Raw genomic sequence first — 17,103 nt, forward strand, 5'->3', positions numbered from 1 at the left:
ATGTACCTAGTGAAAAAATGCTTGCCAGAGACTGAGAATCTCTATTTTTAATTTTAATACTTTTCAGTATCCATTTTCCAACTACAATACGAAAATTTATTTCCTAATTATTCTGTCCAATAGAGTGTTGTAACAAAATATTCATCACAATTTCAAATCAATTCAATATTACTATTTTCTGTATAGGAGAACTAAAAAATTGCCATGTTTTTGAATCCTTTTTAGTTACAACTCAACTTCATCTGTCTATCAACTCTTCAGTTTCTTCAAGTACAGATTAAAAGTATAGATTCTCAGTAAAAAGGTTCAATCACACTTCTCTTGCTACAATGACTAACAATTTAAAAAAATTATCTCTGAAACAAACTTCATTTAATAAATAAGAAACTGAAAAATGAATAGAAATGGAATATAAACAGAGAAATGAAACGACCAATTACCGTGGGAGTAGGAGTTTCACTGCTGATACCCCCACTGGACAAGGTTTTCTTAGCAGTGTTGTTGTTGTTCTCGTTGGGAACACCCTGGTTGCGCACCCTGGCGATGAGTGCCTTGCGCACCGTGTCAATGAACCTGGTGCCCGGACCACTCTCCGACTTGGGGGTGTCGGCGGGGTCCCCCCCTGATAGACCCCCCTCGCCACCCATGAAGTCCTTCGACTTCTCTCGCAGCTCTTCACACAGAGAGCTCAGCAGTGACGTTCGTGTCCTCAACTGCAAACAATCATAGAAAACAACCTTAGTACAACATTCAAGTAGAATACATACACACTGATAATAATTCAGTACAAATAGAATGAGATTATTTAAAATCGGTTCGAGAAACACACTAAAAAATCTGGTGTGGCGCACTCACACAACTTTCCTTGCCGTTATGAAAAAAGATCACCTGACGCTAGTGTACTCGCGCATCTCAAGTCTACTATTCAAAGATATGAGACAGCTGGTGATAGGTCAATAACGCTGGAAACACAAGAGGTCTGCTATCTCTTCGTAGTGAATGATTTAATAGAACCAACAGTTGCCAACAGTTTGCAATATTTAATAATCACATTTTCTCGGATTTCAAGCTTATTTTCAATTCTAGGTGGAAATGTTACTGGACATTAATTGCAGAGATTTTCATGCTCAATCTTTTCCACTTGAAATTTTTTGTTTAAATTTTATATGAAGGCTGATAATTGAGAATCTAAAATCAAACTTTGCATAGATGGGGCAAAGCTCCTGAAATTTTTACAGATATAGGACTTGTTGCAGTTGATAGAGCTTATCAATGACTATTCCATTATACATGTATAAATTTGATCAAAATCGTTGGAGCCGTATTCGAGAAATTCGCGAAAAACCCTGTTTTTGACAACATTTTCGCCATTTTAGCCGCCATCTTGGATCGCATTTGATCGAAATTGTTCGTGTCGGATCCTTATAGTGTAAGGACCTTACGTTCCAAATTTCAAGTCATTCCGTCAACTGGGAGATGAGATATCGTGTACACAGACGCACATACACTCACACACACACACACACACACACACACACACACACACACACACACACACACACACACACACACACACACACACAGACCAATACCCAAAAACCACTTTTTCGGACTCAGGGGACCTTGAAACGTATAGAAATTTAGAAATTGGGGTACCTTAATTTTTTTCGGAAAGCAATACTTTCCTTACCTATGGTAATAGGGCAAGGAAAGTAAAATGCATAGAATAAAGAATTGATAAAGATTTGTTTTGAAAATGATGAGAGAGCATGCTAAATAAGCAAACATTATTAATCAATGTCATAATAATAATAATTAATGTCTCTGATCTTGAGATAAGTATGATCTATTGATCTAAAAGAATGCAAGCAATCTCACAATTCCACAAGAATACTGATTTTATGAGAACTCAATGACTCTCTATTAGAGATACTTTTGTAAGATCCATGAAAAGAATAGTCCGAGCCAATGTAGACTCTTCATTATACAATTTATTCTTCAAGTAGGTTACACAGTCTAATGAAGCTCTTATTATTTAGTGCATCATTTGCCTTTCTACTCCTTCAAGAGTGATTCAATACTGTGAATTGTAATTATGCACTGTATAATGATTGGAGAAGTGTATTATTGCAGTCCCATTTATAAATAAATCACTTGTCTGGTTCAATTCACTGTATCTTCACCTTTGATACTTTTAGTACTAATGAACACAATAATTTAGGAAGGATGATCGCACTGTAAACTTCAGTTTCAAACTTAACCGATAGTGAGAGTATGAAAATGATAAGTGCTCCAAGTAATGTACTGTATATGAAGTAAGAAAAACTTTTGCACAAACCTCCAATTTGGCGAATTTGTGCGCCTTGTAGCAAGCATTTTCAGCATTTATCAATTTCGTCAGGAGGAATTCCTTCAATTCGGGGCCCTTTTTGAAGATCGGTGGTGAGGGAAGTGTAGGTCCGAAAAATGGAACATCATCTCTTGCTGTTACTTTTATTTCGTACCTGGAACAATTTATTAATTAAGAATAATGAACAATTCTTGGTTCAAGATTCCCACAACACATTCAATATGATGGCGGGCATTCACAAGTTCTCCAGCCATTTTTCATAAGAGGAAAAATGATATTATTTCTCTTCGTGATATCAGGTATGAATCATAGAATGTCCATATAGGTTCATATTTTTATTTCTGAGAGGTGAAATGATATTATTTCTCTTCTTGATATGAGGTATGGATCATATAATGTCCATATAGGTTCATATCTGTATTTCTGATACAAGAGTATCTGTAGAGAAGTAGATATTACTAAACAGTATTCACAAAAAGTTTGAGAGAAAAATGAAGAGAACAAAATGAGCAGAAGTAGATACGTTTTATATTTACCTTGTGTTAGGAGTGTTAGGTTCAATAGCTTGTACAACAATATAAGCGTGTAGAAAATGTGATGCTATCATGTCAGGTGAGAATGGAGTGTTCGACTCCTGGAATACAACTGCGACAATGTCGTTTCCTGCAAACAAAATTGTAAGATTATTAAATAGGTGCATTGAAAAATGTCTGAATTTTAATTTTAATAAGAAATCCACAATTATACAAGATTATTGTTATAAGCAGGTTTGAAAAATCTATAGCAGAATATATCATTGAATTTCACCTCTTCTATAGCTTATTGAATGAGTGTTAAATTTTAACAATAGCCATCCCTATAGTGAGGTCCACATTATAATGGCAGTGTACGATTGACAATACTGTTGCTGTCCTTTTCTATCATACAACAAAATAGATAGCACTATCTCTCTCTTGCTTTGCAATGTTGTCTATTTGCCAGAATATTTCATATTTACTTTTGACAGTGACTGTACAAAACTGAACAAACCATATTCTCAGCCGCCATTTTTTTCTTCATTCTATCAAAATACTTGAGTACCCAAGTCGTATAATTGGTTTAAAATGTATTTTTGAAACAATAAAATAATTTTTAAACATTACCTTATGAGAAACACAAATTAAAATACCTGAAATGACAATTTAAAAGTTGATAACTAACCATCCTAGACTTCATCCATGCTTAAGTTAGCCTACCCGTATAGGTTAGATCTACTCGTACCGGTATAAATAATATTGAAAAATTATTTCAGAATTAATCCATTGAAATTACTTATTTTTAAATATGATTTCTATTTTTCTATTATTTTTAAAGGAAATTGGAATAGAATACCTACCAAATAACTAAATTTCTGTTGTTTTGAAATTCAGATTGTTGTATCACAGCTTTTTAAATTAGCCGCCATTTCAGGTTTGTAGAAAAATAAAAATCTGATCTCAGTCATGAAAGTAAATTTTTGAATCAAATTATGAAAAAAAATTATATTTTCTCGATCAATTTGACATTAAATTGATTATTTTATCAAGGAAATGATAATTATTATTAGATTAAATTTAATTGGATGAATTGAGTAACGGTTGTGTACAGTCAGTGGCAAAATGGAGAGACTTGGCAACGTTTTTCTCCTATCTTTCTTCACTGCCATTATAACGTGGACCTCACTATAGTCTTTTACTTGATTGATAAATTTAATTGGATAAATTGAGTAACGGTTGTGTATGTGTACAGTCAGTGGCAAAATGGAGAGACTTGGCAACGTTTTTCTCCTATCTTTCTTCACTGCCATTATAACGTGGACCTCACTATAGTCTTTCACTTGATCGATATATATTACTTTCAACTGAACAAACATAATTAAAATCGAAATTTAGTTTGTTATAATACAGTACAAAAATGACAGCCTATACTCGATTCAGGAGCAAATAAACATGAAATTCCAGGACTTTTGAGAATTGAATCTTGAAAAATAATAATACAATGGATCTGATATTATGTGAGATGATTGAATCGCTGCCTTTATTAAAAAACTAGGAGGGCGAAGTTAGGGCGCAGCCGGCCCTCTCTTACACTGGACCCTTAAAAGATGATTTTTAAAAGATTATGATTTCAAAATAAAAATATGAGTTACCGTACCTATATGCCTCTTCCTCTGAAGCTGTTGAGGATCATTGTCGGTGTATGGAAGGAGTGTTGAGACATGAAAGATGATTTCTCTTTCCTTGTACAGTTGGTAGATGGCTTCATCTCCGGTTTGACCAAACTGGGTATCCAAGCCACCTCGGTAACTGAAATAAACAGAAATAAAATTAATTGAAATATCATTAGAACAATAATTTTAGAGGTTAGTTACTTGTTTCAATAGAATAAGTAGCTTGAATTTTCTCTTTAGAATGACTTCATATTCATGTGATGAGAACGAGCTTCTCGCTGTAACTACTCACGACTAGAATAAGTATATGAATAGTTGGAAAGCATAAACTGGATTATTCGGATATTATAAATTTTAGAGTTTTTTTCTGGAAGGAGACACTCTGAGACCTTTTCTGAGAGTCAGTCTTCCTTTCCCTCCAGGATTTCAATTTTCATCCAATTTTGAAAGATAAAATTATTCTAGTGAGTACGAGTAAATTCTCACATTCAACACAATTGAAAACTGATTGATCTGATTTATATTGTTTATAATTATACACGAACTGAGTGCTCTTTCACTTGTGTCTATCCCAAAAAGTGTCTCTACATTGGCTTGAGAGTTGATCACTTTTATGTAGTCTTGTGTGTGGATACATGAGAATTTCAATTCAATCTTCAAGTTAAAATCAGCATAACGTTTCTTCCCATTTCTTCCAAACACATCCAACTTTCTGTGATATGTGCAACCCTAATTTCTCAATTCAGTTTCTCCAATTCCTTCAAAACAAAAACTCAAAACAAAAGATTTGAGAAAAATTTCTTGAACTTTCAGCTAAAGTTTAAAGATCTAAAGAGTTTTCTGATCAAAAGTTGAAAGATTTTTTATGTTTGATCTACTATATATTATATTTTTACTTTTTTTAGTTTTCTTTGATGTTTGATCAACTGTACATCAACGAATAATCGTACATGATTGAATAAATACATGAAAAGTATTAGAAATAATAAACTGTGTTATATCTTGATATTTGTTAAATTGGTCTGTTTACCCTTTGTGATCCTTGAGCTGTATCCTCTGTCCGAGCACACCGAGGAACTCGTCGAAGGCGGGACTGGAGCACTTGTTGGAGAAGAGTTGCTCCTCGTTGGTTTGCCCGAACCTCTGGTAGAGCACGCCGAACTTGAAGTGCGCCACCAACACGTGTTCGTCGTAAGCTGCGATCAGCTGACTGGCGCGCGGGCAAAGCACTGGCTGCATTGACTGTACTGTTAGCCTCTCGTTCAGTAACTGGAAGCAAGCATAATATTTTTGTTAACTATGGTAAGTTATAGATAGTTTAATTGGCCTTTCCTAAATAGGCGTGAATAGGAGTTTTACAAAAAAATCCTGAATAGTGCCACTACCATTGATAATCTACAATAATTCACTGATGGAGAATCCGAATAATCCAATTTATCAAAGTTTGATACTGTATAGGTATAATTATGGTATTCAGATATTCCAGTAATATAGAATAGAAAAATAGATCACTTTATTGTCTGTGCTGAAAATGTCAAATAAAAATGTCCATAATTGAACATGTAATTACAAACATCAATAACTGAAGATAATGAGTGATGTTCTGACAACTACAGGGTTCGTGATCAAAAACAATAAAATGGCTCAATGCCACATTATCCAACCGCTAATGGAATAAGCTACATATCTAAAAATAGATTCATTTGCATCAAAACCATGCCCATGATGCTATCTTCACTCGGAGCCCACGCAACTAGATAATAAGCATAATCTACTATCATTATTATTAATAACTTACAATGACGTGTTGGTTTTGAGAGAGAGAGAGAGAGAGAGAGAGAGAGAGAGAGAGAGAGAGAGAGAGAGAGAGAGAGAGAGAGAGAGAGAGAGAGAGAAGAGAGAGAGAGAGAGAAACAGACAGAGAGATGAGAGAGAATTGATTGAAATGTAATTATATGAATGGAGATTGATGAGAAAAATATTGAGAATTCATCAAGAAAAATTCCTCTCATAAACGGTACCTACTTATCACAAAACTAAACCCGCAATAAAGTTAAATTTATGACAATTCACTTATGAACAACTGTAACTCCAAATCTATCTTTTACTTTGGTAGTTTTCTTCTGATCCTTTATCAAGACAAAGCAGACTAAAACACACATTCACACTTTTTTATGCTTTCATATAAGAAATGAATTATAATGGAATAGCATTGAAGAAGGATAGGATCTCATATACATTGTAACGTCATCAGACATTTCAGAGGAGCAATTGAAATCATCATCATCTTCCGTGCAAGGATGTTCCGACTTACAAACAGCTTGCCATTTGAGTTCAAAAGAGTTATAAAAATTTACATTCATACATAACATGTCATCTATTGCCATCTCTTACGTGGCATTCCAATATTGATCCTTTACCTTCAGGTCTATAATTTAATACTTGAAGGGGAAGCCTTTCTGCAGACATTCTTTTTATATGATTCTTCCATTGTATTCGGTATTCTACAACTTTCCATTCAAATTGAATATTTCCAGCTCAGATCGGATATCTTCATTTCTAAAAAGATCTCTTCGATCGCAGCCCTTATTCTGTGGAGAAATCGCATCACTGCCGCCTGTATTCTACCAGAGACAAGAAATATATGCTTATGCTTATCCTTTATCTATGATTCTACTCTCAAGTGGTTTCTTTGTTACCCACGACTCACTTCCGTAGAGGAGGACAGCAGGCAATTGAAATCAAAGTTTAACTCTAGCTTAGTCATGTCAAAATTTTTCACCTAAGCATTGAAAAACCTATTATTGATTTTTGGTTTTTGCACAATCAAATTCTTCCCAGCAAATAATATGTTGTAGCCTACTTCATTAAATGAAAAATAGAAGAAAATAAGAAGAATGTACGAAAATACAAATAAGAATAAATAACTTCAAAAAAATATGAAGAAATAATTCAATAAATTTGTAAGATTGTCACCTTAGCCATGGTGTGAGGTGCAGAGGTGCCATAGGATGGCAACAGTTCGTGTGATGTTCCTGTTTTGAGCCGCAGAAGCAGCCTGGTGTGGTCCTGGTTCGCGACATTCTCGCTCTTCACTGACAGCAGCACTGGTCCCAGGTTCTCATCAATGCCCACGAAGTTCAAATGCTCCTGCAACATACAAAAAAACGAATGATTAGATTTTCTGCCAATTTTTGACAAATTTTCATTGGGATCATTTTTTGTATCTCTTAGATAAATTTTTAATTTTAAACAATATTTAAAAAATCTTTAAATAGTTTAAAATTGATAAAGAAATACAAGTTTTAAAAATAAAATCTTGCAAAACGAATGTTATTACATTGAAAAATAACACATTGAATAGTACATTGGACGTCCGACATGTTACAATGCATTCTGTTAACCAATCGTATATTGTGCAAATGCAAAATGACAACGTTATCTTGAATTTCATCTGAGTTGTTATTTGAAAGTCAATAAAATATTCAAATAACAAACCTGTACCTGTCTTGGTACTTTGGTAGTTTAATGAAAGAGAATTGTTCTTTCATACAGGTTGAAGACAATAGATTTATTTAATTTTCTGCCCATAAAAAAGACTGGTTTGATGTTATAAAATCAAAGCTGGAAATACAACCTTTCATAATTCTTACAACTGAGAGGATTGAGGATCGATTGAGCAATAGTGTTGGAATGTATAGTAGACTTCGGTATCTTTTTCAGTCTAAAACCTGTGACAAATAGCTTCAATTAAAATAATTGATTTATTTTATAAAACAAAATGGGTCATGGTACTGTAAATGCAAACGGGAATATCAACAATTCCATGACCATCTTTTATCAAACGATGGTAGATCGTTTAGCAGAATACATAGTAATACTTCACACAGGTCCTTCAAGAGAGCTCTGATAGTGTGAAAGTCTAAAGTGTTTTTGATTCAAAAATGAAAACATGACAATCACGTAACTCGACACCAAAAACTATTATAGGGTGAAATTTTACCTCACAATACACAATTTACAAAGCCATTTTACACCTATTGTTGCTTAGCAGGAGAATGCATACTTTATTAAGATCATGTTCGTACTACACAAAGAAAATCCGGTGAAAGCTGTGGAGATTATGAAATTAGATAATTTTACGAGTTATCACTGTTTATAATATGCACTTATCACATTGTTTATGTGTCCTCTGTATGTTTGTGAGATAGTGTTTTTTGACAAGAACGTTCTTGAACTTCTCACATGTCGGGTGGGGAGAGCAGGGCCGCGACGTGCAGTCACCGTGAAATCCCTTCCGGGAAACGCAGCCCGGTGAACAGGGTCGCTTCCGTTGCAGTCCGCCAGCTCGCTAGATAACCGCGTCACCCAAGTCATTATAGTTGCATTTGCTTGTTGTTGGGGGCTCACTTGACCGCAACTGCAGGGTCTGACTATACAGACGGCGTTGGCGTTGATTGGCCGAGGCCTTCTCGAGTCACCCGGATGCCATTATGCAGATAAGCGACGTGAGCCCATTGTCTCCCCTATGCATCGGTGCAGTCTGCACTTGCCAATGCCAAGAAATTTGCCACCTCGTTGTAGCCTTTCTGCAGGAGAATCTTCAACTGTACAGTGAGCATGTCAGTAAGTCAATAGCCTTCGAAGTTATTAAGTTGAAGAAATTGGAGATGAATTCTGAAGAGATGGAGAATTGTAGGCGATACATTTGATAGGCTGATATTGTGTTTACAGTTCTACAAACATTCCATGTTTTTGTAGATGTTTCATCTTCTTCTATATTTAGCAAGAGAATGTTCAGTAGATACGTTGTTCACATTCAGATATATCACTATTTTTGTATCTGTTTTCATGAGCCGAAAACTATCAGATGAACTGTGATTCCTATTTAATGAGCCTAATAATCTATATAATAAATAGAAAAACCATTTCCAAAGTATGCATTGATTCATATTATAAAACTTTTGAAGTGTGAATAGCCTATTTTTGGACAATTTCTATCCGAATTTGGGGAAGGAACAGTTTTGGGCTTTAAGCATGTTGTTCATTTCTCAATCATTCATAGTTGAGAATGATATTGTATCTATCAATATAAAAATAAATAAATAAATAATCTTCTAATACTGTTCGATAATCTTCTGTTTGGAATAAAATACCAGCATGATCTTATGAGTGGCATTATTCAATCATATCATACATTCACTTTGTGTGTCATCTAACTAAACTTTTATACTCGGAAAATCCGTTTCAATAAGCTAAATTTGAACCAGTGCATTTGCTTATGAACTCCTAAACAAGTAACTCATACTCAATTGAAAGCAGGAAGGGATGCAGTGATGTAATATAGGTTATAAACTTTCCCAGCTATTTTCTCCACGAGCATGATGTCTGCATGGGGTATTTTTGCTCTACGCTCGAAGGTTGAAATGACTCGTTTCTCTGACGTCAGAGCCTGAGATAAACTAGGCGAGGAAAATCACTTGGGCGTATGCTTGTAAATACGAGACCGAGAGGACGGAATATAGTTTATTGTCACATATAGGGGAGTGACGATGAAGCTATTATTGGATATTGAAGCGAATTTTTTGATCATAACACCAATCTATGTTATCCCTTCAGAGAGTACATCTCTTTATCTCTTTCACTCTTGGATTTTCATTTCCCTGTTAAACTGAAACAAATTTCTCATTGATTTTTCGCAGAAAGGAATTTGAGTATATAATGGGAAAAAAAGTTAAGAGCTCATAAATACCAAACACATTTTCCTTATTTTTCCATCACAGATTGAAATAAATGCCATTACATTCTTTAATTTTATATTATCAATTCGATTGTTCAATAGCGAACAAACTATAGGGAACAAACTATAGCGAACAAACTATAATCGTTCCAAAATTCTCCAATAGGATTGTACCCCTATTTCTCAATTTTTTCTTGTATTGGTACTACTATGCTAGCAACTAATCAAATCTATTTTCTCAAAAAAGCAACACACGAACAAAGAAGTTGTATATTATGTCGAAGAATAGTGTAACTTACGGAGATGAAGAACAGTGAGAATTTGACAAAAATTCAGTTTATAACAAATTTTCCATCCACATTGTTACTTTCTTTCCGTTGATTTCATGAGGAATACCGTATCTTCTTAGTTCTCATCAACTCATTCTCATTAGCTTCGATAACAAATTTTCAAAACAAAAACAAACCTCACGAAGAATGTATCTTATAAAGTATAATCGTGGCACAGCCATCGAGCAGCTTGTCGTTTGTTTGAACGTTTCAGCGGCAAAAACTGTTCGGAGGCGACTGAAAGAAGAACGGCCTGCGTTGAAGGGAAAAACGACAGCAAACTGATATTAGCACTTTTGGCGAGCTACAAAGTTTAGTGAGCCTGTCAGTTAATCCACTAATCTGTTCTTATCCCTCGTGTGTAGAGTTGCCTTGTCTTTCACAAGGATAACTTTAAATTACTAGCTGTCCTGGAGACGACTTCAGCCGTCTCCTCGGGGGCTGACGGCCGTGCGACGCTCGTTCTTGTTCACCGATTACTCCAACATGCACGGCTACAAAATCACACTGATTGCAACTGAATCGACCTGCTCTGGAATTTCGTTCAACATCTTTTCTATTCTTTGCGACTTTTTTGTATTAGGGAAAGACATTTATGAAAGCCTGTGCGGGGTTTGCGTCTTTTTCGTATTAGGTGAAGACATTCATAAAAACTTATTCGGGGTAGCGAATATTTGAATAGTTGAATTTCTCATGTTTTCGCCCAAGAATGATGGATACATTGTTCATAGAATACCTGTTTAAGATTGAGAATGAATTACTATAGATTAAAATTCGAAACAGGATAAACTTCAAGTACGTCGTGGTTCAAATTCATCTTATGAAGGATTTCTCCAGTTACCAACGCACACACACACACATCGATTCTAGTACGTCCGATGTTCGGCCGTTCTTATAAATTATATTACTGTAGATTGAACATAACTTGGCGAACACTTGATGTGTTTCTGTACACCTCATGTGTTTGTCAAGTTACTTTCAATCTGGTAGAAATTATGAGGACGGAAAAAACGGAGGTCCAAAAATCGATGTGTGTGTATTAGCTTTACAGAACTGTGTATTTTCTGGTCCTCTTGTGGATTGGTAATTTCAATGTTTGCCACTTATTGTGAAAAATAAATATTTTTCTTGACAATGTATCAAATAATAGGAAGGTTCGAGTTTGAAGCTCCATTACCAATCAGCTATGTTACAAAAACAGTGATGTTTCTGGTCTGTCTGATCAAATAACAACAGTTTGAGTGCAGATGAATTGTCAGTCATAAAGCTAAAGAACGGAAAGAAGTTTAGAAAGAAAGAACATTGGTTTGAAATCGAGGTCTATGTTTTTCAATACTGTAAAAACTACTCTCTCCAACAATCTGTGCCAATCTCCAGCAAGGCGTGAAATTCAAATACGCTAAAATGATGATAGAATCGAGAGGAACAGTCGAAATAAGTGGAGAAAACTGATAGAAAAATAGGTAAATGATCAGACATTTTCGTCTGTGCTGCCATCCTTGCGGTGAAGTTAACGGAATAGAATGAAGTTAACAGGAGTTTCAATTTGTTCCTGATTAACAACCGTTATGGGGGAATGAAACGATTGTAAACAATGTGATCATAATAGAGTTAGTGGGTAGATGATGGGATAGTGGATGAATTAACAAAAACAAGAGAAGCGAATTTGAAGACTACTAGCAGGAAACTATAATCAAGATGAATGATAAATTAAGTGTACAGTGCTTCCGAAAATTCCGTTACATGGTATTACAATGAACAAGGGTACTAAAAGTACTGTAATTCTTCATTAGATGAACAAGCTTGATAAGTGATTATAATAAGTGATCCGCTCCAATTTGTATGATTGATGATTGGAAAATTAAATCTGCAAGCTGAAGGAAATTTAAACCTTTGTATTCATAATAAATACAGAACGTTTCGTGAGGAAGGAATAATCAAATTAATCATAAGAAATCCTCGCTTCCGGGGATTCACAGGGACTAATACCTCCGAAAACTGTTTGTACTTAAAATAATTGGGTCATAATTATTGTGAAATAATTATAAGTACTTGCATCACATATATAATACGATACTTATGTTTTAACATCATTATTCAATTTACTGAATTTGTAGGACAGTGATCACAGTGAAGCGTTCACATCATGGTAATTTCAATGTTTTTCACTCACTCCTCCAGAATCAAACAGAGACTGCAAGAGACTTGATAATCTAGTTCTGTTAATTTGATTTTATGACCCAACTCATCATCACTGTGAATTCAGTACAGGAAGGTAAGTGGAAACTGGCTTTGATAGTCCAGTTATCATAGTGATACCGATTGTATAGCATTGACATTACTTTGGCATGTACACCAATGATAACAGTACTCGACTTCCTTGTCCACAGATCCAACATTACCTGTTTCCTGTGTCGAGTAGTGCTTGAGAGAAAACAGAGTTGTGCCGTTAGACGAGATCAAACGTCAACCACGAACAGACAAAACCGACTTTGTCCACTTTGACTGCGAATCATGTTGTCTTGCATCATCTACGCTGGCGCATCTTCGTCAGAAATCTTCTCAACACTGTACTTATTCTCTATATGTTTTCCTACTCCAGGCCTACAAAAAATTAGATTTGTTGCTACGTTGTGTTTTTTACTGTTTTCCTCGTGTCCTTCTACTCTGTACAACATGAAAACATCAGAGCCATGACTCTCTAGACTCTGGAGAAAACTGAATACAGCTTGTTTTACAGATGACAGCGATAGCCCGCACACAGTTCAAGCTCAAAATAGTCACAAACAAGATTGTGATATTCATATCTGATTAACTTGTCTTGTAAACGTATTTTCCAGCATTTACATCCAAGCGAGCTGAAATATTGTGAAAATCTTACTAACCATGTCCATGAATCAACTTGTTAAATCTAGAATTCTACATGGAATTGTGTAAGGAATAGATGGAAAATACTATTCATTTGATGTAAAACTTTATTAATATACTTGTAAATAAGATAAAAAAATTGTTATTTATAACGATGCTGTGATAATGTATTCATGAAAGAGGCAAGTATATACTGATTTTTTAGATCCATGAATTATTTAATGATTTTTTAATTTTAAGCTTATCATCTTCCAAGCGAGAATAAACGCTGTAAAATGGTAAAAGTAATACATGAGTTTCTGTTGTAATTGATGTATCTTATCAAACTAGTTGGAGAGAATTACAAGAACAATTTTAAATTATTCATACCATACTGACAAAACGATATAATGGTTCTCTAATATAATTAAGAATAAAATACTCCAGAATAAAAATTGATCAACTGGATACGGAACTACCATCAATAAAAAGTGGGTTAAAAATTGAGCAACCTTTTCGCAACCGAGGTGGAGAATCCTCATTATTTATTAGGCAAAAACACACACAATTCATGAGGCTGAAGCAATGAGAGCAGAGGTTTCTCAATTTCCATCTGCGCCAATGTTTTCTGAAGGGTGGTAGGAAAGAAGACTATGGATATGAGTGGTGGGAAAACCTGACCGATGTTACGATCATCTCGACTTGACAGTCGCCGACATAGCATCAACAGCTTCAGCCATTGTCAGGCTGATGGTGTGAATAGATGGCGAGAAGATACTAATATTGCCTGTGACGTTAAAAACGATAAAACCGATGAGATGTACATTGTAATCGGCTACATTATCATTGGGGAGGAAAAAAGGCTATCAATGGGGGTCTCTAATAGAACAGCGTAAAAAGCGGTTTCTGAAGACCCCAACTAGACCGTCAGCATTGTAATTCTGAATGGTTATAATGATTTGACAGATGCGTATCAATCATAAGCTATGAAGCTGCCACTAACCCTCTTCGATTCACGACCGACACCTTACCTTTTCTCTTCTGATACTGTTGACAAATCTGGTTTAATATTGAAAGCCGACCTGATGAAAATGACACAAAGAAATATGAAACCGAGTGTTTCTTCACTCGGGGTGTGACGTAATGACTCGTGTAGCTTTTCAAGACACCCCAACACTCAACCCGACCGTCTTGAAGGATAGTTATCTTAATTTATGGCATAGCATCTACGAAGACAAGAATGCTATGATGTAGAATACCGGTAGTAGATAGGTTCTCTATCAATAGAGCATATCACAACTCACATGTTTTTGTTATGATAAATGCTGACCTTATGAAGTACAGACTTTGTAACAACTACTGAATTTCACACAGTTGGAAGGCTTCCCTCCACTCGAACTTTATTCTATCATGCAACCAACGCCTCAGTTTGGTAAATATACCCACTTTCTGCTTAGAACGTAATATTTTCAATTTTTTCTTTTAAGCTCATCACCTAGATTAGCTTTCCTTCTTGGCTTGGCAAAATAAATTACATTAATCCAAATATTGTCTGAAAAATATCTATAATGAAGTTTATTATGTTTATTTCAATCAAGAAAATGATCAGAATGATGTATATATTTATGCTGACTCGATAAGCAAACCTCTCAATCATACTAGAGTAGGTTTTACGAGTTTACCATACTGGATCTAGTTTTTTTATCTTGGAAAAAAGATCTAATCACGTTTGAAATTCAATTCATGTAAAAAAGAATACGTTACAGAGAGGAATGGTGTAAAATAGTAAGTTAAGGGGAAATAGGAGAAAATTGAATATAAATAAAGATTTTGAAGCTTTTTTTCTTTAAATACTGGAACAAAACTAACTTCTAATATCTCTTCTTGAGCAATGAAAATGAGAAGAATATTGCATGCTTTAACTAAAACTTTGAAAGGCGTGCAAAGTAGAGCTGTCTTCTTTCCATTTTCAAACTGCAGAACGCTTTTTAAATTAAACAGCGCTCTTGACAGCGCTGCTGGCAGCTGAGTTCATGTAGGTGAACGGTGCAGGCTACAATGGAAAGGGAGAATTGTTGGAACAAATTGAACCAGTACAAAAGTAGGGCTATAACAATGATATATTTATGAGGTCTTGCTGTTGTTAAGTGAGAGAATAAATTGCCTTCCACCTGAAGTAAACAACTCATCTCCACCATTATTCTGTTGTGAAAAATGTTGAAAGAAAATCTTGAATATGAGTTTTGCTTCCCTATAAATTTGAAAAAAGAATCGCTGTATCGCTGTGAATTATTGTGTTTAGTATCTCCAACAGTAACCCACTAAAATACAGTAATTATTTCGACAACAAAAAATTATCATGCCATTTGGAATCTTATTTCTTAATTCTCATTTTTAGTCAATTGCCAATTCACGTGATTACTTCTGCTTATTATTCCTCGAATTCCTGAGTGAGTTTTGGTAATTATTTTGAAAGGAAAAATAGTTTCAACTTTCACATCTGAAACTCTATAAAATCAATTAAAAATAAAATCAGTTTAATAATTCGGAATCCTCAGGTTTACAATTATTGTTATTTCTCGCAAAACCCGGATAATCACTACATATTATACATTATAAGATCAGAATCAGGTCCATTTAGCATTGAATCAACTAATCGGTATCTCATACCTCATAGCAACGTTTCAGCTATTGGATTTTCGGAAGGTTGACATTTTCTCATTGGAAAGCTAAAGAGATTCAATGTCAAACTAAGTCAAACCAAAATAACTGTTAAGTCAAACTGAAAATAAAATGTCGAATAAATGAACATTTTTAAATAAATAAAGGATTTTATTGGATAGAATATCAATAAAGAAAATGTCAAATTATCAATCATTATCACATGTTAAAAATAAGTAGTATAAATTAATTTGAAAATAGAAGTCTCGTTCTCTTAATACAGAACTTCAAATGTTTCATACTGAAGTTTATATTGTTAGCTCAAGATCACGACGCATTTCGCTACGACTCAGAAGTGGGATGCCCAACAGTCTTGCTGCAAACAATATTGACACAGATGCATTTCATCTTTCATTCGCCTAAACATTTTTCGCTCTTGTCTCAACATTCTTCATCTATGAATAGGATCGTTCTAAATATAGTATTGAGCCGATAAATCATTTCTGATTCATTCTAATCGAAGAGATTAGAAATGCTGCACGACCAATTTTGATTGGACGCTTGTTCTAGTTTGACGAGCGCTTCGCGTTTGAATTGAGATCATTGGATGTGACAGCTTCATTTGTCGGCTATGTTATTGTCTGGACGTCAACTCGGAATACGACAACTACAATTTGTGTCATCTGAACTATTGATGGAATCTTATCAACGAAATGCAAACTACATATGCGAACTGTTTGTGCAATACTGTAATTGTTCACTATAGGTGACATTGCTTTCAACAGTACTATATGAAATGTCAATGGAGGTGTTCAACATCGTGTAACAAAGAAACCCATATTTCCAATGGTATTGACTTGGAGTAATCTTTTGGAAAGTAATGTCATTCCATTCAAAATTTCTGAACTGAGGCTGAAAGGAATGTGCCAGCCGAGAAGCGAAGCCGTGGTAATCTTTGTTCGACCCCATTGTGGTCGCCAAAGAGAAG

General features: G+C 34.8%; 1 protein-coding gene across 1 annotated transcript in view; it reads right to left on the reverse strand.

The window, feature by feature from the left end:
• Positions 1-353: 353 nt before the first annotated feature.
• LOC111047102 (rap1 GTPase-activating protein 1) overlaps positions 354-17,103 on the reverse strand; it is a 314,361-nt gene continuing 297,611 nt past the window's right edge. The window contains exons 5-10 of the mRNA XM_039433585.1: positions 7,515-7,688; positions 5,569-5,807; positions 4,523-4,674; positions 2,887-3,013; positions 2,339-2,504; positions 354-713 (exon numbers count right to left, since the gene is read on the reverse strand). Of these exons, the coding sequence (XP_039289519.1) occupies positions 369-713; positions 2,339-2,504; positions 2,887-3,013; positions 4,523-4,674; positions 5,569-5,807; positions 7,515-7,688 (1,203 nt within the window). The 3' untranslated portion in view covers positions 354-368. The remainder of the gene's footprint in view (positions 714-2,338; positions 2,505-2,886; positions 3,014-4,522; positions 4,675-5,568; positions 5,808-7,514; positions 7,689-17,103) is intronic.

This window comes from Nilaparvata lugens, chromosome 1, assembly GCF_014356525.2.
Source record: "Nilaparvata lugens isolate BPH chromosome 1, ASM1435652v1, whole genome shotgun sequence".
NCBI lineage: Eukaryota > Metazoa > Arthropoda > Insecta > Hemiptera > Delphacidae > Nilaparvata > Nilaparvata lugens.